Genomic DNA, 23,196 nt, shown 5'->3' with positions numbered 1-23,196 from the left:
TTGCTTCCATGTCTTGGCTATTGTAAATAGTGCTGCGATGAACATTGGGGTGCATGTACCTTTTCAAAGTATGGTTTTCTCCAGATTATATGCCCAGGAGTGGGATTGCTGGAACATATATGGTAGTTCTATTTTTAGATTTTAAAGGCACCTCATACTATTCTCCACAGTGGTTGTACCAATTGACATTCCCACCAACAGTGTAGGAGGGTTCCCTTTTCTCCACATCCTCTCCAGCATTTATTGTTTGTAGGCTTTTTCATGATGGCCATTCTGACTGGTGTGAGATGATATCTCATTGTAGTTTTGACTTGCATTTCTCTAATAATCACTGATGTTGAGCATCTTTTCATGTGCCTCTTGGCCATCTGTATGTCTTCTTTGGAGAAATGTCTATTTAGGTCTTCTGCCCATTTTATGATTGGGTTGTTCGTTTTTTGATATTGAGCTGCATGAGCTGTTTGTATATTTTGAAGACTAATCCCTTGTCGATTGCATCATTTGCAAATATTTTCTCCCATTCTGGGCGTTGACTTTTTGTTTTGTTTATGGTTTCCTTTGCTGTGCAAATGCTTTTAAGTTGAATTCGATTCCATTGGGAGTTTTTTTGTTTGTTTGTTTTTATTTTCATTACTCTGGGAGGTGGATCCAAAAACATACTGCTGTGATTTATGTCAAAGAGTATTTTGCCTGTTTTTCTTCTAAGAGTTTTGTAGTATCTGGTCTTACATTTAGGTCTTTGATCCGTTTTGAGTTTCTTTTTCTGTATGGTGTTAGAGAATGTTCTAATTTCATTCTTTTACATGTAGCTGTCCAGTTTTCCCAGCACCACTTATTGAAGAGACTGTCTTTCCTCCACTGTATATTCTTATCTCCTTTGTCATAGATTAGGTGACCATAGGTGTGTGAGTTTCTCTGGGCTTTCTATTCTGTTCCATTGATATATATTTCTGTTTTTGTGCCAGTACCAGACTGTCTTGATTACTGTAGGTTTGTAGTATAGTCTGAAGTCAGGGAGCCTGATTCCTCCAGCTCCGTTTTTCTTTCTCAGGATTGCTTTGGTTATTCAGGGTCTTTTGTGTCTCCATACAAATTTCAAAATTTGTTGTTCTAATTCTGTGAAAAGTGTCATTGGTAATTTGATAGGGATTGCATTGAATCTGTAGATTGCCTTGGGTAGTGTGGTGGTCATTTATAACAGTATTGAATCTTCAAATCCAAGAACACGGTCTGTCTTTCCATCTTTCTGTGTCATCTCCGATTTCATTCACTAGTGTCCTATGGTTTTCAGAGTATAAGGTCTTTGGCCTCCTTTGGTAGGTTTATTCCTAGGTATTTTCTTCTTTTTGATGCGATGGTAAATGAGATTGTTTCCTTAATTTCTCTTTCTGATCTTTCATTGTTCATGTATAGGAATGCAACAGATTTCTGTGTATTAATTTTGTACCCTGCAACTTCACCAAATTCATTGATGAGCTCTTAATAGTTTTGTGGCATATTTAGGATTTTCTACGTATAGTATGATGTTGTCTGTAAACAGTGACAGTTTTACATGTTCTTTTCCAATTTGTATTCCTTTTATTTCTTTTTCTTCTCTGATTGATTGCTGTGGCTAGGACTTCCAAAACTATGTTGAATAAAAGTGGCGAGAGTGGACATCCTTGTCTTGTTCCTGATCTTAGAGGAAATGCTTTCAGTTTTTCACCATTGAGAATGATGTTTGCTGTGGGTTTGTCATATATGGCCTTTGTTATGTTGAGGTAGGTTCCCTCTATGCCCACTTTCTGCAGAGTTTTTATCATACATGGGTGTTGAATTTTGTCAAAAGCTTTTTTTGCATCTATTGTGATGATCATATGGTTTTTATTCTTCAATTTGTTAATGTGGTGTATCACACTGATTGATTTGCGTATATTGAAGAATCCTTGCATCCCTAGGATAAATCCCAGTGGATCATGGTGTATGATCCTTTTAATGTGTTGTTGGGATTCTGTTTGCTAGTAGTTTGTTGAGAACTTTTGCATCTATGTTCATCAGTGATATTGGCCTGTAATTTTCTTTCTTTGTGACATCTTTGTCTGGTTTTGGTATCAGGGTGATGGTGGCCTCATAGAATGAGTTTGTGAGTGTTCCTTCCTCTGCAATTTTTTGGAACAGCTTGAGAAGGATGGGTGTTAGCTCTTCTCTAAATGTTTGATAGAATTTGCCTGTGAAGTCATGTGCTCCTGGACTGTTCGCTGGGAGTTTTAAAATCACAGTTTCGATTTCAGTGTTTGTGATTGGTCTGTTCATATTTTCTAATTCTTCCTGGTTCAGTCTTAGGAGATTGTACCTTTCTAAGAATTTGTCCCTTTCTTCCAGGATGTCCATATTTTTGGCATAGACTTGCTTGTAGTAGTCTCTTATGATCCTTTGTATTTCTGTGGTGTCCATTGTAACTGTAACTTCTCCTTTTTCATTTCTAGTTTTATTGACTTGAGCCCTCTCCCTCTTTATCTTGATGAGTCTGGCTTAAAAGGTTTATCAATTTTGCTTATCTTTTCCAAGAACCAGCTTTCAGTTTCATTGATCTTTTCTGTTTTTTTCTTTGTCTCTATTTCATTTATTTTTGCTCTGATCTTTATTATTTCTTTCTCTACTAATTCTAGGTTTTGTTTGTTCTCTTCCAAGTTAATTTAGGTGTAAGGTTAGGTTGTTTATTTGAGATTTTTCTTGTTTCCTGAGGTAAGATTGTATTGCTATAAACTTCCCTCTTAGAACTGCTTTTGCTGCGTCCATGTGTTTTAGATCGTCGTGCTTTTTTTTTCATTTGTCCCTAGGCATTTTGTGATTTCTTCAGTGATCCACTGGTGGTTTAGTACCATGTTGTTTAGCCTCCACGTGTTTGTGTTTTTTGCTGTTTTTTTCTTGTCGTTGATTTCTAATCTCATAGTGTTGTGGTTGGAAAAGATGCTGATATCATTTCAATGTTCTTAAATTTACTGAGGCTCACTTTGTGCCCAGCATGTGATCAATCCTGGAGAATGTTCCATTCGCACTTGAGAAGAATGTGTATTCTGCTGCTTTTGGATGGAATGCTCTATAAGTATCAGTTAAGTGCATCTGGTCTAATATGTCATTTTAAGGCCTGTGTTTCCTTATTGATTTTCTGTGTGGATGATCTGTCCATTGATGTAGGTGGGGTGTTGAAGTCTGCCAGCCACTATCATTGTGTTACTGTTAATTTCTCCTTTGAAGGCTGTTAGCATTTGCCTTATTGAGGTGCTCCTGTGTTGGGTGCATAGATATTTACAATTGTTAGATTTTCTTCTGGGATTGATCCCTTGATCATTATGTAGTGTCTTTCTTTGTCTCTTTTAACAGTCTTTATTGTAAAGGCTATTTTGTCTGATATGAGAATTGCTACTCCAGCTCTCTTTTGGTTTCCATTTGCATGGAATACCTTTTCCCATCCTGTCACTTTCAGTCTGTTTGTGTTCCTAGATCTGAATTGGGTCTCTTATAGACAGCATATACATGGGACTTGTTTTCGTATCCATTCAATGTCTCCTTGTTGGAGCATTCAGTCCTTTTACGTTTAAGGTAATTATAGATATGTATGTGCTTATTGCCATTTTACTAATTGTTTTGGATTTTTTTTGTACGTCTTTTTTCTTCCTCTTTTGTGTATCTGTTGTAGATTTTTGGTTTCCGATCCCCATGAGTTTTGTTTTTGTTTTTTAATTTTTAATGGAGTATGGTTGATTTACAATGTTGTGTTAGTTTCAGGTGTATAGCGAAGTGAATCAGTTATACATGCATATATCCACTCGTTTTTAGATTCTTTGCCACTTTCCCGTATAGGCCATTACAGAATATTGAGTAGAGTTCCCTGTGCTATATAGTAGGTCCTTATTAGTTATCTATTTTATATACAGTAGTGTGTCTATGTCAACCTCCCAATTTATCCCTCCCCCCCTTACCCCTGGTAACCATAAGTTTGTTTTCTACATCTATCTATAACTCTATTTCTATTTTGTAGATAAGTGAACTTGTACCCTTTTTTGAGAATCCACATATAAGTGATATTTGTCTTTCTCAGACTTACTTTGCTTAGTATGATCATCTCTGGGTCCATCCATGTTGCTGCAAATGGCATTATTTCATTCTTTTTAATGGCTGAGCAATATTCCATTGTATATATGTGCCACGTCTTCTTTATCCATTCATCTGTTGATGGGCATTTAGGTTGCTTCCATGACCTGGCGATTGTAAACAGTGCTGCAATGAACACTGGGCTGCATGTATCTTTTTGAAGTATGGTTTTCTCCAGATATATGCCCAGGAGTGGGATTGCTGGATCATAGGGTAGCTCTATTTTTAGTTTTTTGAGAAATCTTTCTTACTGTTTTCCACAGTGGCTATACCAATTTACAGTCCCTCATTCCTTTGGGAGAACCTCTGCCATATAATTATTTTTCAGTTTGTGGGTCTCCCACCTGGTGGGTATGGGATTTGATTATATGGTGAAAGTGCCCCTCCTACCATCTCTTTGTGGCTTCTTCTTTGCCTTTGGATGTAGAATATCTTTTTCGGTAGGTTCCAGTGTTTGTTTTTTGTTGATTGTTGTTCAGCAGTTTGTTGTGATTTTGGTGTCTTGGCGAGAGCAGGTGAGCTCAAGTCCTTCTGCTCTGCTATGTTGTCTCCCTTCCCCCAGAATAAGTTGAAACTGTATATAATATAGTTAACATTATAAATTTACTCAGCATTATAAAAACTGTAGTCCTAAAAGATAATTCTTACAGTGTAATGGGAATTTTAAAGGTCTTATTTTAGAATGGGAAGTTTGATCTGCAGTAGATCTACGATTATTTAATTGACTGACAGGCCACAAAAGAATCCTTGTGTACTCAACAGGCAGGCATAACAATTAGATTGGGACTAGGTGTTTTCTCATCAAGGACAAAGTAAATCCTACATAACCAAGATTTGGAGGAATCACTTTTGCATAGTTGTTATTAAATCATTTCTATGTAGTATTAAAGATATCAAATCTTTTCTTTTGAGTTTTATGTACCAAATGTATAACTGGCATTTCAGTATCTTAAAAAATTAATCTTTTTCTTCTCCATTCTTATAATTCTCAAGACTGAGATGAAGTATGCATTTCATATCTTAATCCTCTTTGGTTTAAAGAACTCAAGGTAGGTTGATCATGAGGACATACAATATTGGAGAAGGCCTTACTTAAAAAAAAGTTACCTAAGGGTGTAACATTTTAAAATCACATCAAACTGATTAATCAGAGAATTTAAAATTCTACACAAATAATGTTACCTAACCTAAATTACTTAGTTTGGTTGAACAGCTTTGTGTTCAACACTCGGTACAGAGTGTTTTAAGTATTTCATTTATAGGTGGCAATGCAGTACGTGTTCTTTTTATTGTTTAATACTGTTGGGTTGGCCAAACAGTTCATTCAGGCTTTTCTATAAGATGTTACAGAAAAACCCGAACGAACTGTTCGGCCAAGCCAATACTATGGATGTTTTGACTGCTCTGCATTTAAAATAGCCTACTGCTGTCTAAAAATGGTACAAAGAAGAATCTTAGTGGATGACTACCAAGTACCAGATTTGTATCTACTAAGGAAGCATTACCTAGTGGTAATCCAGTTAATTGATTCAAGGGCTGTGGGAGGAATCACCCTGTTTAAGGGATATGTCCACTGTGAGCCATCTTATTAGCATAAACTGTGGTCTGAAGGGCCCACCGTAATTAACAAGGACACTCCTGTCTCTTGAGAAATTGCAAGATTTTAGAGGTTATATCTTCCAGGAGCTGGGGACAAAGCTAGAGCTTTCTTTGAGCAAGGCCAAATTCTTTTCTTTACAACAGTTAAAGTAGTGCTTAGAAGGAAATTTTATAGCCTTAAATGCTCATATAAGACAAGGAGATCTAATGTCAGTGACATAAAATTCTACCCTAAGAATATAGAAAAGAACAAGGTAAGTGAAAGAAAGAAAATATAAGAAACATCAATGAGACAGAAAATACATTTATAAACAGAAAATCAGTAAACTCTCAGGTTGACTGATCTAGAAGAATAACAGATTACCAAAATCAGCAATGAAAGATTATCTCTCTGTTAAGGGAATGCAGTGAACATCTTTATGCCAGTAAACTCAACACTGTAGATGAAATGGACACATTCCTTGAAAAATGTATCCTACCACTACTGAGAACAAGATGAAAAGGGAAAATATAACTAGTTACATATGTAATTAAAGGAACTGAATCCATTATCAAAAGTTTTCCCAGAAAGAAAACTTTAGACCCAGATGGTTGCACCAGTGGGTGAATTCTATCAAATATTTAAGGAAGAGATAATGCCAATCAATCAATCATACAAACTTTGAGAAAATAGAGGAGGAAGGAAAGCTTCCGATTTTCTTTATGTAGCCAGCAGGACCCTGATTCTAAAACCCGATAGACATCACCTACCTACCTCCCCGAAAGAAAACAAAGTTACAGATCAATAACCCTTATAACATAAAAAACTTAATAAAGTACTCACTATATAAAAAAAGATAGATAGATAATACATCATGACCAAATTGGGTTTAGCCTCAGGAATGCAAATATTAAGAAAGTAAAGGAGAAAAAGCATATGATCATTTCATTAGATAACTGAAAAACATCTGATAAAATTCAGATGACATGATTATTTGCAAAGAAAATCTAAGGATACCAAAAAACAACTGTTAGAACTAATAAGTGAATTTAACAAGGTTTTGGGATATAAGGTCAGGATCCAAAAACCATATTAGCCAACAATTGGAAAGTGGAAATAAAAGGATAATTACAATACCATCCAAAAAATGACACTTATTAATAAATTTAACCAGATATGTACGTACATTGAATATTATAAAACACTGCCAAAGAAGACCTAAATAAATAGTAATAAACCATGTCTGTTAATAAATCAATTTTATTAAGGTACCTATTCTTTTCATATTGATGCAATACCAGATTTAACTGTTTTTTTCTTTTTTTTGGTAGAAATTAATAAGCTGATTCTGAAATTCATATGGAAATGCAGAAGACCTAGAATATCCAAGTGGAATATAGATGTTTATCTGAATAATAAGTGTGATAATTAGAGTGAGAGAAAGAAGGAAAGACAGAAAGGGAGACTGAGAAATCTTTTTGGACTAGACTTTGTAGTTAAGCAATGCAAGTGTGTGTGTAATAAGCTCCCTCAGCTGATTCAGAAAGTCGTCGTCAACCCCCCCCCCGCCCCCAACCTTGACATTGCTAACTCATAGTGGCGAGAGCACTGACCTTGGTGTGGTACAACTTGAGCACTGGTCCTGGTTGTCTTGGCCACCTGACCTTGTTCAGATCCAGAGAGGTGCTTCTGTACAGGGTTGTTGTAAGAGTCAGTGAGGAGGAGGTATGTGATGCTATAAAAGTGGTTAACAGATCTAAGAAGTAGAACTTTACCTTATTCTATTCTCTGGAGCCTAAGATGTTCACTCTGCTTTTGTTTTACTCTGATAACAGTGTTTAAATGCCTAAGCCCCATGCTTAGGATTGTGGAGCACTGATTTCCAAAGGTAGGTTGTACTAGAGGACTGCTTATGGGCTCAGAACTGATTACAAAATATAAGATCTTTCTTTGGTTCTTAAGGGTAAATCATATGAAGTCTGCCATTTTTTTGTTTTTACTTAATACAAAACACTACTTACTAACTACCTATAAATTAATAGAAACAGTATTCTAGCAAGAAATTGGTGTGCCTGCAGTCCATGTTGTGAAGTGTCTACTGGGCTTTTGCACACACAGGTAACTGGAATTTATGAAAAGATTGGGGAGTATGTATTATCAGTATATAGTATTACTTTGAGTTGGTTCTGATTTTTCAATTACTGCTATTTTTGTTCTTTATAAAATGCTATGGTTTACTGTTAACATTAATGCAATGTGTTCTTTGGTTAGCCTTATATGGGTAGTGTACTTGAAACCCATAATTTTCTAGTAACTACTGCTTAATCAGGGAATTGCTAAAGTATAATCTCCCAAATTTTGGGTTCATAATGACATTTAATTATACTGAGTTTGCACCCCTAACTCACTAGAAAGTGGGAAACTGCTGAAATAAGTCATTTAGTCCAAGTAATTAGAGAGGATGGAAAAAGTGGATACAACCTTATCCACTGCTCTGGATAGGTTGTAAAAGCAGTATTAAATATGGCACTTGCCTTCATGGGAGAACGAAAGGTAGCATGAGGTAATAGAGTAAATACTCAACTGTGTGTGTTCTGTGAAAGGTCCTTGTGACCCTGTCCGCTCTTCTAATGAACAGCTTGATCCCTTCTTCCTGGCTCTGCTTCTTCTCATGCAGACTCATCAGACACCTGCACAGTTGAGAGGAAAGCCCGAAGGATTAGCGTGACCTCCAAAGTACAGGAGGACATCCACGACACCCAGGCAGCAGCTGCAGATGGTTTGTACTTGTGTGTCTGGAGTTTGTGCAAAATGTCCAAACACACGTGTGTTAACCCATGTAGAGTTCTCATAAGTAAAGGCCAACCTTTTTTTTCCCTTAAGAAATTACTCTCTACTGAGTTTCTAAGGCTGTGCTGTCCAACAGAAATACAGTTGAAGCCACGTACATAATTTTAAATTTTCTATTAGCCAAAGTAAAAGAGAAAAGTGAAATAACATTTCACTATGAAATCAATATAAAATTAGTGAGGTATTTTATTTTACATTCTTTATTTCATACTAAATCTTCCAAATGTGTATATTTTACACTTAGAGCACATCTCAATTCAGAGTGGCTGCATTTCTAGTGGCCACCATATGGGGCAGATTCCTCTAAGAGTATCTAGAAAACAAGGCCAAGTAAATAAATAAAAAACAACTTGAACTTGAGAGTTCTGGACTTTACAATATGTTATCAAACGCAGATTAATATTATAAGAAAAGTTTGTACTCTTAACAGAGAGATAACCAAGTTCAGGTTTTGCACCACTTTCCCTTTAACATTAAAGTTTATGTACTCAATTAAATTTTTTCTTTTTTTTTTAAGATTTCCTCTTAGTGTACTTTTTTTTTTTAACATCTTTATTGGAGCATAACTGCTTTACAATGGTGTGTTAGTTTCTGCTTTATAACAAAGCAAATCAGCTATACATATACATATATCCCCATGTCTCCTCCCTCTTGCGTCTCCCTCCCACACTCAATTAAATTTAATCTTAGTCCTGACCACCCATAGAATTCCTTTCTAAAGATTTTTTTCTCACAAACCTTCTACAACTTTCTATATTCGTATTAATTTCTCCCTTATTTTCTTTCCCATTTAGAAATAACCAGCTTTATGACAAAATTACTTTCTATTCCCTTAACAAAACACATTTTCATTCTTTATGCACCTTCTTTTTCCTTGCATACAAGGATGTTTTTCCTTACTAGTTTTTAGTACTTACATATTTTAATTAGAATTCTTAACCTTAAAGCCTTAGTTTCTAGCAAAAGCTAAGAAGTAATTATGAACTGTTTGCCAATCAGGAAATGCTGGTATGATGAACTATGAACATATCCTAATCTCTTTCTTTAATAACCTAATTAATTTCTTTCTTTAGTGGGTCCCAAGACATGTCCAGTGAAGTCAAACAGACTTGTTTAGCAGCTAATGTTCTAGTATCTTATTTGGAAATGATCTGAATATTCAGTGAATTCCCATCGCTTAATTTAGCAGTTTCAAGTTACCAAAAATCTGGAGAAACTGTTCTGTGTAGGCAGTCCTAAAACATTATTCCTAAAGAGTTCACCTAAAAACTCTCATCTCATTTACCTTTAAAGTTTCATCATATCAACTTATTTTCTTGCTGACAAATTTTGTAACAGGAGTAGTAACATCTTATTTGACTTCTAGTCAACCTAGGTACAATAAAAGTTCATGTTGATGACTGTATGGTCTGTATTCATTAAACCAACAAACTTAAACTTGTTTTCATTCATTAAAATTAATCCTAGATCATGGTCCTGAAATTCATTTGGTTTCTTTTCGTTTATATTTCTGAGTATTTATATAAGCACTTAATTTCATTGAAGCCAATTAAATAGAGCTCTTTTATAGATTGTAGGTATGTGGTGTTACCAAAATCAGTACATATATACATACATCCAAACAGACACAGCGACCCAGTACTTCCCATGCCAAAATTTCAGCCAGGAACCAGGTACGATAATATGAAACCCACCACTTACAAAAGAGTTTGGATTCAAATTGGGTTTCTGGCAGATTGAACAAATCAAGGTCACCTATTTAGATGGTTAAACCTTTTTTACTAATATTTATAGAGAAGACACTTAAGATTTGTATTTGTCCTTGACAAGCCAAATTCCAAGTTACCTAGCCCTCCCTTTATTTTTTCTTATTGCTAAGAGTTAGTTACCTTTGAAATTTGCATTTTAAAAATGGCCTAGATAAGCATTCCTGGAGTAGACCAGCTAGAACTTTGGCATCTCAAAGGCATAGGAGGAGAAATGCAAGCTTCTCCTAGGTGGACTTTATTCCTTAAGGCCAGATCCACCCCGCCCCCGCCACTACTACAAGCCTCTTAAGATAAATAGGGGAGGGATTTGGGAATGGTAAAGGATTGTGGGCTTTGGATTGTTCCTGGAGCTACACCTCTGGTCCTGGAAAAACCTGATTTGTAAAACAGGGACAGCTGTTTTTAATTTCTCAAAGAATGGCGTGGCCACCCTAATGATATCAAAGGATCGACATACCCATCCACCCTATGATAGAAAGAATGTTTTTTATGAACTGTCACACCACTTATAAGTCATTATGATTAAAAACATGCATATTGTGGAGCTGAAAGTCTCATGGAAGAAGGCACACATTTAATCAATGTTTGATATAGTATGGCTAGTACTACGGGGGGGGTGGGAGTCATGGGCGGGCTGAACTTGTGAGGGAAAACTTAGGAGGTAGAACTAATTTAACATGCTATATAACATTTCTCATTTTTTTCACTTGGCTGGAATATAGCATAACTATCCACTATCTAGAGATAACGAATTTGGAAGGTAGTCTGTGCTGGACTTCTGTCTACTTCTTGTAGGAAAAAAGTAAATTGTTGAGAACAAAGTAGAAAATATATCATAAACTTACTATTTAGTTCTACATTTCTAGTAGCTACGTATACTACTTGGCTTTCTCATTTCACAATACCACTTTCCTTGCTTTTGGGGGGTAATTTTTAATTTCCGTTTGGATTATACTTAGAAAAAAATTCACTGTATTTTCTGTTTCCTCTCTTTTATTCCTAACTGCTCTCAGAGCATCCAAGTAGCTCCAAACAGAGTCCTCGGACACAACCCCGAGATGAAGACTATGAAGGGGCTCCGTGGAATTGTGATAGCTGCACCTTTCTGAACCACCCCGCACTAAATCGCTGTGAGCAGTGTGAGATGCCACGGTACACTTGAATTCCCAAGAGTCTGCACTAGGTTGAGAGTGAAACTTTGAGCACCCATTAGAAGCAAAGGAGACCTGGGGAATCTGTACATCTGCCCAGCCTTTTCATTTCAGATAACATGGTGGTGGGGGGGGGGGGGTGACAAGGCAGCCGCTTGTGCTCAATAAAGGAAAAATGGGGAGGGTTTTTTCCCCCTTTCTTAACTCACTGCAGAGTTAGAGATAGAAAGGGATACTTGAAATGGGGAAAGGATTCACTCCTGAAAGAATGTACACAGAGAAGTCAAGAGCTCTTCTGTGCAACCCCAATTGTTAAAGTTACTGCTGTTAAAGTTACTTATAAAATAAGTTACCCTTATTTTATAAACTAGAACTTTGATTCATGATGTGACATGTTACAGTTTATGCAGACAAACTGTGAATTGCCAGAGCAGACTTACCTGGTCACAGCTCTCTGGAAAACCCAGGCTCCCCAGGCTTCTTCCTGTTGCTTCCGACAGAAGAGAAGGACAGGGAAAAGCAACCAGAGGGTGTTTTTCTGGGGGGGGCAAAATAACAAGGGTATTTGTAATTGCTGCTTTTTTCAGGGGTAATTTCAAACACACAAACAAAATGTTTTAAAATGTGATTTGTAGCAGTCAGGAATTAGGCATATCGTGCCCTTTGTTCGAAAGTACAATCGGAGGTAATAAGATCCCTTTTCCCTTTTGCTTGTACAGTGATTCATCAAGCTATACCAACACTGGTAACTAAGACCTAATTACGCCGCATAATAGATATATTTTTTAAGTTACTGCATGCTTTTATTAGGCCACTGGTTTTTAAAATAACGAACAAGTCCTTACAAATTATGATTTTATGAATGACCTTCTGGTAAAACTGCGCTTTGCCAATAGCACAGTGAATGTATGCTGAATGTAAATCCATTCCAAAATCCACTTGGAATCTTGAGCTCAGCTGTGGTTCTGTAAGAAATGTTTGCAGTCCCTAGAGCCTTTTTCCCCCTCCTTCCAATTTGCGATGAGTCCATGATGTTTACAGCACAGATGATACTTTGTGCCATAACCCTAACTTAGCTGAAAAAAATTAATATTAGTTGTTCAATAAAGATATATTTGCACATATGTTAACAAAATAGTGTGAGGAAAATTATAGTTGGCCAATATAAAGTTGCACACTGCATTATTTGGGGAGGAAGAGAAGGCTAGTCAAGAAATACGACTGAGAGAAAGGTGAATACAACGGACTTTGAAACTAAGAACTTTTAAAATGTAACAATACTGTATTCAGAGATGATATTGAGTTTGTTCAGACAGTTCAGGTGATACTAAAGCACTCCTTATTTATGAAACTAGAACTTTAGGGTGTAAATAACTGAAGACATATAAAATCGCTTACTAAAGTGCACCACTAGAAAATTATTAATAGGACACTGAATTAAGGTCTTTACCATCGTTGACTTTTCTTCCAAGCTCAGAATTGGATTTTGGAATCTTCCCCCTATTTGGGTAAATATAAACAGCAATAAAATTGGTAGGTTTCCTAATCCTAAAGGATTTTACCTCAGGTTATAACCTGAGGAGTATATACTCTCCCATACCAGCTGTCCCCCTTCTCTCTCTTCTCTCCTCTCTCCCCCTCTCTCTATCACACACACACAAGCTTCAAGCTGTCATTGTATGCTAATTTAGCAGTCATCTCTGGCAGACCTGGAAAAACAAGCTGCACTTAATAGCATAATGAAACCAAAGGCATAATAACTTATCATAGCTTATCATCAAAATCATAATTTCACACTGTACCTGCAGCTTTGAAAACATTTTTTCATATGTGGAAAATGTCCTGAAGAATATCTACTTGTTTCACAAAGTCAGCGTGGCTATGTAATTACACTGATAAAACATCTCTCATATAACAACTGTGGCAAAACTGTGAAAATAAAGGTGAGAAAGCAGATGGGCTTAAAAGCATTGACCCGAAAACAGCATTCATTCTTTAAAGGCTTTCGTAGTAGCACTGGTGTCTGTCAGTCTCCAATAAGTCTGTCAGTCCTCCTGTTCTGTAATATGCCGATGCTTTTGCCTTTGTATGGTTTCGTATCTCTTTAGTGATGGTCAACCCCACTTGGTATTAAGTAATAATTTAGGGGAAAAATACATATATTGCTTGATGTTCTAGCTAAAGGTTTACCCAGTATTCTTAGTGATATGCTGAAGTGGCAGCAATTAATTTGGCAGTTGTCAGTTGAGAATGAAAGTAGCATGTATGAAAACAGTTTGATGCTTTATTAAAACCATGTAGATGACTTTAAAACTATTGCATGAACATACATCCAGATTACTGAACTGCTATCACACAGTAGATGCATGGTTCCAGTCCTTTGGTGATAGATCTAGTAAATCATTGTTTTCACCTGCCAGGAAAAATGAGAAATCAGTCTATTTGATAGGTGTAGAGGGTGGGGTCTGAGACATCAGAGATTGATTTTTAAGGAAGTTTTGTATATGTTCATTTCTGGTTGTGCTCAAGTTTCATACGCCAACATAGGCTGTATTCAGTTTTCAAAATAAGCAAAATTATTTGACACTGATAAATTTGATATATTTAACTGTGTCCCATGTATAGACTACTTCTTGCCTATGACAAGTTTGAACAAGAATTCAGTCAACTTTCAAGATGCCTTTTCAAAAGGATCTGGCTGCTGAGGTGCCTATGCTTTTAGGATCAGTTGGTGCACTTCTTGTTTCTAGTAAAAAAAAAAAAAAAAAAAAAGGTTTTTTCTTAAAATACAACCAGTTTGATGTATCTGGGAACACACAAAGAGCTGACTGTACATTTTACATTATTTCACTGTTTTGTAAACTGGGTTTTTAGAAAGCACCTTTGTCATTTTGTTAAAGTACATTGCCCCTTACATTTTGAAGTAGTTCTTAAAAGTTTAAAGTGGTAAAAGAGGAGTCAGAAACTTTCTAAGCATTGTAAAATGTTTCAAATAATGACCTTGTTTGAGAGAGTACAGAGGCACAGCAATTTAAATAAACAAAAGAAATGCGTTGTAGAAAAGGTAGTTTTAGAGCAGATTAATGATGGTGGGGAAAGTGTTGCTAATTTGTTTATTTCCCTGAAGAAATGGGAGTGTGATGAGCAGTTTAATAACTTTTAAGGAGCTGGTCTCAGTTTCAGTACTTATTATAAGAGATCAATGTTTCCTTCAGTTTTGACATTGCTTTGTCCCAGTTATCTAGGGGGTTCATATTCCAACTTTCTGTGGCAACTCGATTTTATATAGTATTTTAAAAGGTAATTGTAATGTTTTTGACAGTATAAACAAAAAGCAAGAATATAAGGCATAGAAAAATTGTCCTTTGAAAATATCAGTGATGTACCCTGGAATGTGAAGATGTCCCCTTATAGTTTAAATTGATTTATTTTAATATTGTAGTCATTGTCCAGACTTTGAACGAGTTGTTACAGTGTGTGTCTGTATATCCGTAGAGAAAAATGACAATTGAAATGTTACTTTAAAGTCAAAATAAATTTGGCACTGTCTGTTGCACCACTACTGTATCTTTCTGAAAGAATTATTAACAGTATTTTCTTATTGTAAAAGGTAATTCTGATGATGATTTCATTCACCAGATGTGCGTATTTTTTTCTGTTATTTGCATCCCCAAATATTATTTAATACAAGTAGATTCTGCATGGCTTGAGCATTCAGAGATTAATAGAATGACGACTCAATTTTAATTTCTAAAGCCATGAAAAGTGGCTTTGACACTGAACAATTCTGAATTTTTGTTTATAATGACACCCAGTTGTCCATGTTTCCCCACTGTAAAAGATTTGCTCAATTTCTTCCCTAAAACAGCAAGAACTTATTAAATCTTGTAAATACCATGTCTCTCTTAGATTTCTGTGTGTGCTGTGAATTTAATTATTTTGAGGCGAAATTGTACAAAGGCGTTTTAAAAGGCCATGCATGCATCGTACCTCCAAACAGAACATATTCGGAAAGTCAAAGATTCCTGAGAAATAAATTAATAAACTAAAAGCAAACACTACATTCTGCATCCTTTCTGTGTAATTAGAAATGATTTACAATATCAAACCAGTCCTAGTTCCAATACTCATATATTTCTGGACTGAAATATGCTGTCTTAGAAACCTAATCTTTTCTGTTCTTCTATTAGAACATGTAGTAATGTTAGATTTGGGTTATTAAGTATTAGTACATTACTCTAACTTAAAAATTGGGTGAAAGTATAAATAAGCAAATTTTATATAAAAGTGGGATATGTTAAAAATTTACATTTTTCACTCCACTTTAATATATGTCACTTACCAAAGAATGAGTGATTTTCTTATATCTTTATGTCATCTGTAGTTAGGTTTTCAAAGGGAAATAATCACCTTCCTCTTGCTAGGGTCTGTAGTCACCCTTCCCAACTTGTGCACAGAAAATACTGCAGATGAATTATGGTAGATAGTATTTTCAATGATTAGGCATATTTAAAGTCAAAATCACTCCCACTACATTTTTTAAATATAAGAAAATTTGCAAACATACAGAAGTACAGAAGAATTCTGTAATCCCCCACTCACTCATTACCCGGCTTCCAAAATTATCCAGATATAAGCAGACTTATTTCATCTATATTCTCATCCACCACCCCCACCATTATTTTGAAACAAACCCCCCAGACATCCTAGCAACTCATCTGTAAATAAAATTTTTTACGTTTATTAAAAAGCACCATCTATCACACCTTACAAGATAATATCAAAGCACCATCTATCACACCTTACAAGATAATATCAAATATCCAGTGTTAAGTTTCCCAACTGGTCTCACAGTTTTTTTATAAGCATGTCTAAATTAGGGTCTAAATAGAATACTTGACATTGATGGTTATGTTTCTTACATCTTTAACGTGCATATATACTTTCCCTCCTTCCCTCTCAGAAGTTACAAGGAAACTTCACCTCATCAAGTACTTGGTTACTCTCCACCACATCTTAGTGTAAAGTAACACATAGAAAGAACATCAAAGATAACTTTAAAAATAGTATGTGAAGTATTTTTTTATTGTCTTCCTTCCCTTCTCATCACTTCTCACATCCTGTGTCGTCCCTTTTAAACAATCTGTTTTGAAATAGAAAATTACTTCAAATCTGGTTACCACAATGGTGATTGGTTGTGCTGCTCATTGTGTTAATTAGGCATCTGTGAGAACTGCATCATCTGTCTGTAATCCCACTACCCATATAATGATTTCTCTTCAGGTACCGACCGCGCAGTTGCCCACACGGAAGTGTGCTGGGTGTGGTTTGTCTCCTACCCCAATTCCTCCAAAGACTTCCTGACTTGACTTTGGCCTATTGGCCTTTTTCTAGGACACTATCCAGGTGGTGTTTCGTGACGGAGGTTTCAAAGGTTTTAATAGGGTATATAATATGTGGGTGAGATTCTGGTTCGCCAGTTCCATACTCTTAGAGCTGTCAAATCATCTCACTAGTCCTGCCTTTGGAAAAGTGGTGGGTGTGCTTTTGACCAGCCTCTCATGATGTTCTAGTGGTAAGAAAAAGAGAATGCAGGAAAATCAGGTGATGCAGCCTAGCTTCCTTCGGTTTTGCACTGTGATTCGGGAGCAAAATGCTACTTACTATATATTATTATTACTTTGCTTCCTTTTGACTTGTTTATGCATTTATTCTCTTGGGGACTGAATCTGTTTTGAGGTAGTTCTATTCCCTTGATCAAGAACCACTAACATAGCCATTTCTAAATCCCATCCCCCAATTATGACTTCTTTTAAGTCACTAAAAATAGTCTGCTTTGGGTGTACGTGATTCCAAAAAAAGGTCTTTATTTGAAAGGCATTTGGGGTTGGGGGAGGAGAAAATTGGATTAGTGTATTGAAATAGCTTGCATTCCCTCTACACTTTCCTACACTTTCACAACGAATGAAATGGTCACAGCTGGCAGGGGTACTGCTATTTCAAGATTAGAATTTGAGTTTTCCCAAATTCTACTGAAATAACTAATGAAAACATTTTTAAGGGTTGGAGAACAGGGAAGGGTGCTCTCAGGGGGTAGGAAATGACAGGATGCAGATGGGGGGGTGTGTGTACTGAGGGCGGTAGCAACCAATATCACAAACCCACAGTTCTAGCTGCCAGTGAAGGTTAACCTATAAATCAAGTCTATTGGGCTCCCCAACGGAGGCCATGAAGACCCCCAAATTCTGAGCAGCAGGCAAATAGAAGGATCTGTGACGGTCAGAAAGCAGGGAGACTGCGGCAACTGCGCTCTCTCTCACTTGCACCACAGATGACTAAATAAGAAAGGTACTTAATACAACTGGTTTGGCCACATTGATAAGGAGCGTGATGCACCCAGTAACTTGAAGCTGCCATACGAGCATGGAGGAAACACTTCCTTAGCCTAGCTCAAGACTGCAGGGAGCAATTTTCAACCCTGCTGTAAATACCTAAAAGCAGCAGCCACTGCTGTTTGCTTATTGACTGGCTAGAAACAAATGCTTAGCAAAACATTCAACCTCCCTGTCTTTCCTATACTCTGTAATCAAGTATTTTTCTAACTGAGAAGAAGCTACAGAAAAAAGTAGAAAGCTTTATGCTTGCTTTTTCGTTAAGGATTAAAAGATTAAAGCAGCGTGACCCACATAACCTTTTTAAAAATTCCTTAAAAATCAGTGAACGTATGGAAACGTTAAGCCTCCTGAAAAAAGGACTTCATTCTACAGAATCAGAGCAGAAGAGCAAACTTTGATTTCTAATTTTAATGCCAAACAAAAATTTACAGCTATGTCATATCTCTCAAAAAGGATTAATCAGATCAGGGATGGTTGCTTTCAAATGAAAATTTTTATGGAATTGTAAACTAAAAATATAGGTAGTGAGATTTCACAAAACTGAGTCAATAGAGAAACTATTCTAGAATTCAGAGGAAAGGGATAGAGATGAAGAGCTAACACATAAGAAATGTGAATTCTAGATCCAGGAGATGCAATAAGGCATACCACAAGGAACGAACACAGTAGATAGGGAAGAAGCAAGAAATATAGAAAAAAGAAACATGGGGATGAGAGGGTTTAAAAATATCACCTATCAAGATAATAAACAAAGGTGACATCAGAATTCTCCTAAATTTTGTGTGTAAAACTTGAACACATCTGTCTAATTTTGACATGCAAAACAGACAAAATAGGAAATAATATAATCGGCAGTTAAATCTCCATATAATAAAATTTTGTATCTCATGTGAACTAAATGTTTTTTCAAATGTCCACCAAACATTAACAACAAAAAAAAAGATATCCAGAAAACCTCAATTTTTAAAACAATTATACAGGCCACATTTTTCTAATTGCAAGACATTAAATCTTTAAAAATTACTGAATCAAATCAAGCCACCTAAAAGGGGAAGACGAAAAACTTCTAAAGCTCTTGATTAAAAACTGGAATTAAAAACAAAGTCAGATTTAGTTCAGGCAAATCCTCAACAGGAGGCTTTAGCAAAGATGTTATCTCAAACTCAAAGGAAAGCTTTCAACTCCCAGAAAACAGGGCAGAATAAAAGAGTATGATATATCTCAGTGATGTTTTAGAGAATGCATCTGTTGAAATATTTCTAGATGCAAATAAATTGTCCACACTTGTAACAGAACAAGTTGCACAAAGAAATAATTCAGAACTTGAGTTGATGAAATACATTTCCAGTACTAGATGTCTTTGTGCAAACTCTTAACAGTGAAACGAAAATGTGAAAAATCACAGTTCAACTATACTCTGAGAGAAAACACACTGTATTTAATATAGCCAGTGTCAAGAATCCTTACGAGCTGGAAAGCTCCAGGAAAGAGCTGGATCAGAGGTCTTCCAAGGGCAAGCTGATGGGTAACATGTATGGAAAAGTGGTTTTACAAGCCAGCAGCTTGAGAAGGCACGTGAGTATACATACAAGGGAGTCAAACTCTACCTCTGCCACACGTGTGGAAAGGTGTTCACCCAGTATAACCAGCTGAAAACTCATGTAAGAAAGCCACATAAATGAATTATGTGATAGAGGCTTTTTGCTCAAAAACGCCAAGTACTCATCCGCAGTCGCGTTCACTGTGGTGAGAAAAAACCCTTTAAGTGTGATGTATGTAACTGACCACTTACAACTTCCACAATTTCAAGATTCACAACATGGACAGATAGTGGAGAGAAGTCATATGTCTAAGATAGGAGTGGACAAAGATTTGCCCGTCCCAGCACGTTGACCTCTCACAGTCGCAGGTTTACTGAAGGAAAACCCTTACAGGTGTCATACCCACAAGGAGGCATGTGCTGTCTCTAGTTCTCTTATCTCACACACGCAGGGGGAAACCATACAAAGGTGGTTGTCTGTGGGAAAACTTCAGCTCGAAAACTTCCGATCTCATCAATAAGAAAGGTCATTTATTATGTAGAAGTACTTACAAAGCTATTAAAAATGTAAAGAATCATAAAATGCAAGTCCAGTCTAGGCAAAACTCGAGATTCCAGTGCTAGATTCCATGTGGAAACGTCCTGTATTGGAAGCTATGGATTTGAGGCTTTCTGAAATGACTTTACCAGATGATAATCAGTGTCCCCCATCAGATGCTTGCTGTGGTTAGCTGGGACTAGAGTTGATTTGCTGGGTACTGGGGGCTGGGGAGAACAGTTAACTGACTGTGAGGAATAGAACGTTGCTTATATGTCTCTGTTAGTAAACAAAAATATCTCTGGTAAAACTTTCTGCATCTTCACTGTGCAGTGCTCGTTCCGACTTTTCGCTTTTGAAGTCTAGATATACACACAGCTTTTTAAGGAATGAATATGACAGTACTTTTAAATAGAGTGCTATTTTACTTTTTAATATACGTTAAGTTTATTTTCAAGTTGGCTTCATTCCATTTTTATTTTGCATTAACTATTGCCGTTCATTTATTTAAGTAGAATCTATCTTACAGTGTGCATCAGCATATAATCTATTCATGATTCATTTTTGACTTGTGAAATTTTTATTTTTCTGTCCTCAAAATTTAAGCAAAGTTCTTAACAGTATCAGCCCAAGAGTGTTGCTGTTTGTAAGCCCCATAGACCAATATGTAAGCAATGGGGAAAAAGTTGAAATTTTACATTTCTAGGATATTTGAGCTATCTTTCTTCTTAACATATTCGACTGGAGATAACTTTTCTAATAAAGTATAGAAGCTTCTCATAAAAACTAAAGTGTATATAATTTTTTAAACTAATTTATTGAAGTAGAATGGATATGTTTGTATAGAAGAACTCAGTATTATGGAGGAAACTCAAGGGCAGTGTTTTGCTTTGAGACTACATTTTCAAAATTAATTTTAAGTAGGTATTTGGTGTTTTTATCTTGCCAAAAGAGAATTTCAAAATTCAATTCAACTCGTTTCATTTTTAAATTTATTTATTTATGGCTGCGTTGGATCTTCGTTGTGGTGCGCAGGCTTCTTCATGGCAGTGGCTTCTCTTGTTGCAGAGCTTGGGCTCTAGGGCATGGGCTTCAGTAGCTATGGCATGTGGGCTCAGTAGTTGTGGCTCGCGGGCTCTAGAGCGCAGGCTCAGTAGTTGTGGCACATGGGCTTAGTTGCTCCGCGGCATGTGGGATCTTCCCGGACCAGGGCTCAAACCCGTGTACCCTGCATTGGCAGGCAGATTCTCAACCGCTGTGCCACCAGGGAAGTCCCTGATTCATTTTTAATAGATTAATTTGCTGAAGATATGGAAAATATACTGAGTTTTGAAATTTTTTGAGAATCCTCTGGTGTACCTGCTATACACTTTTTAAAAATGAATATTAAAATCTAAAAGATTTACTGAATATAAACAATGCATAACTGCAAATCCCTTGTTTTCTGAATTTGGTGTATTATTTTACATAAAGAATGAGAAATTAACTTCAATTATGATATTTTGAGCTACTAGCAGGCACATTTATTTTATATTTGAGTGTCTATAAGCTGTGTATTTTAATTTTTTTTCATGTATTAAAACATAGCATTTGGTTATTATAGTTTAACAGGGTCCTTTTCCTTGCTTAATGGATATAAAAAAAATTTAGGATTACCTGATGTTAACTGATACCCTTCCCCTTTATTCTTTGCTCTTGCATTGATTTATTTCACTGTTTCATCTTTGGTCATTAAGTAATCAGTTCCACAAACTCAGTTCCTATACTGCTGACAGAACCGACTGGTGACATTATTTCTTATTTCTGCCCTGCATTACCTGTGGTTTATTTATTTCCTACTTTTAAACTAGGCCTGTAATATTGTTAATGTATTTTCTATTGGTAGTGATTTCTTTCGTTGTAATTTCCTCTGTTTAGAGGTCCAGGTCATAAGAATCAATTAAAGAAAATATAGTAATTACTATAACTACTCAATTCTTGTAGAGATCTTCACTATTTCACAGCATGTTCAGCATTTTCACAAGAAAGTACCACCAGCAGGATTGACTTCACTGAAGAAGGAATTTGAAATATTGCCTTTGTATAATACACATTAAACTTAGTATTTAATTATTTGTCTAAGAAATCTAACCATACGTGTTTATTAACTTAATATGCTGGCTTTAAATAAAATTCATGAATTTATAAAATGCTGAACTAATCTAATCTAGCTTGAATTCAACAGGAATCTATTTGAACAGATACTACAGTAAAAATGTGAAAAATGATAATACCCAGTGCTCGGGGACCTGCTCACACTGCTAGAGATCAATTTGGCAACATTTAATCAAAGTCTAAATGTGGTCCAGTCCTGGGAAATTTTCACAAAGACATCATTAGGTGTGCAAAGAAGCATGTATCATCCAGTCAAGGTACTGTTTGCCACAGTGAAGAATTAGAAACAAGTTATCACTAATGGGGTTGGTTAAGTAAATTGTGTAAGAACTACGTGATATTATTAATTTTTGTCAAAAGTCATAGTTTAGTTTATATAATATCCAATTGATGGAATTACAGATAATCGTTATTTTCTAAACCTGGACTGAATTTTTAGAATTATTCTTATTTTATGATGACCATGTAATAATTTTATAATCACAAGTATCAAAAAGTCTAAGGAGGGACTTCCCTGGTGGCGCAGTGGTTGAGAATCTGCCTGCCAATGCATGGGACACGGGTTTGAGTCCTGGTCTGGGAAGATCCCACATGCCGCGGAGCAACTAAGCCTGTGCGTGACAGCTACTGAGCCTGCACTCTAGAGCCCGTGAGCCACAACTACTGAGCCCATGTGCCACAACTACTGAAGCCCGCGCACTGCAATGAAGAGTAGCCCCCGCTCACCACAACTAGAGAAAGCCCGCACGCAGCAACGGAGACCCAACGCAGCCAAAAAAAAAAAAAAAAAAAAAAAAAGTCTAAGGAAAGGAAATTGGCCAAGATGGTGGAGTAGGAAGACGGTGAGCTCATTTCTTCTCACAGGCACACCAAAATTATGACTATTTAGAGAACACCTATCAGTGAAAAAGACCGGAACCTACCAGAAGAGATCTTCTACAACTAAAGACATAAAGAAGAAACCACAAGATGGGTAGGAGGGGTGGAGTCACAGTATAGTCAAGACCCAAACCCCCAGGTGGCTGACCCACAAATGCGAGGAAAATTACAAATGCAGACGTTTCCCCCAAGGAGCAAGGGGTCAAA

General features: G+C 36.3%; 1 protein-coding gene and 1 pseudogene across 2 annotated transcripts in view; both read left to right on the top strand.

The window, feature by feature from the left end:
• Positions 1-15,045, top strand: part of TAB3 (TGF-beta activated kinase 1 (MAP3K7) binding protein 3) — a 108,178-nt gene extending 93,133 nt beyond the window's left edge. For both annotated transcript variants that reach the window (XM_059910950.1, XM_059910948.1), the window contains 2 exons: positions 8,391-8,492; positions 11,346-15,045. In XM_059910950.1, the coding sequence (XP_059766933.1) occupies positions 8,391-8,492; positions 11,346-11,494 (251 nt within the window). In that variant the 3' untranslated portion in view covers positions 11,495-15,045. The remainder of the gene's footprint in view (positions 1-8,390; positions 8,493-11,345) is intronic.
• A 2,828-nt stretch (positions 15,046-17,873) lies between these two features.
• LOC132357855 (myoneurin-like) lies at positions 17,874-20,149 on the top strand (annotated as a pseudogene).
• The last annotated feature ends 3,047 nt before the right edge of the window (positions 20,150-23,196 follow it).

The sequence above is a fragment of the Balaenoptera ricei genome, chromosome X (genome assembly GCF_028023285.1).
Source record: "Balaenoptera ricei isolate mBalRic1 chromosome X, mBalRic1.hap2, whole genome shotgun sequence".
Taxonomy (NCBI): domain Eukaryota; kingdom Metazoa; phylum Chordata; class Mammalia; order Artiodactyla; family Balaenopteridae; genus Balaenoptera; species Balaenoptera ricei.
Note: the sequence above shows the minus strand (reverse complement) of the source record. Positions and strands in the feature narration are given on the sequence as shown.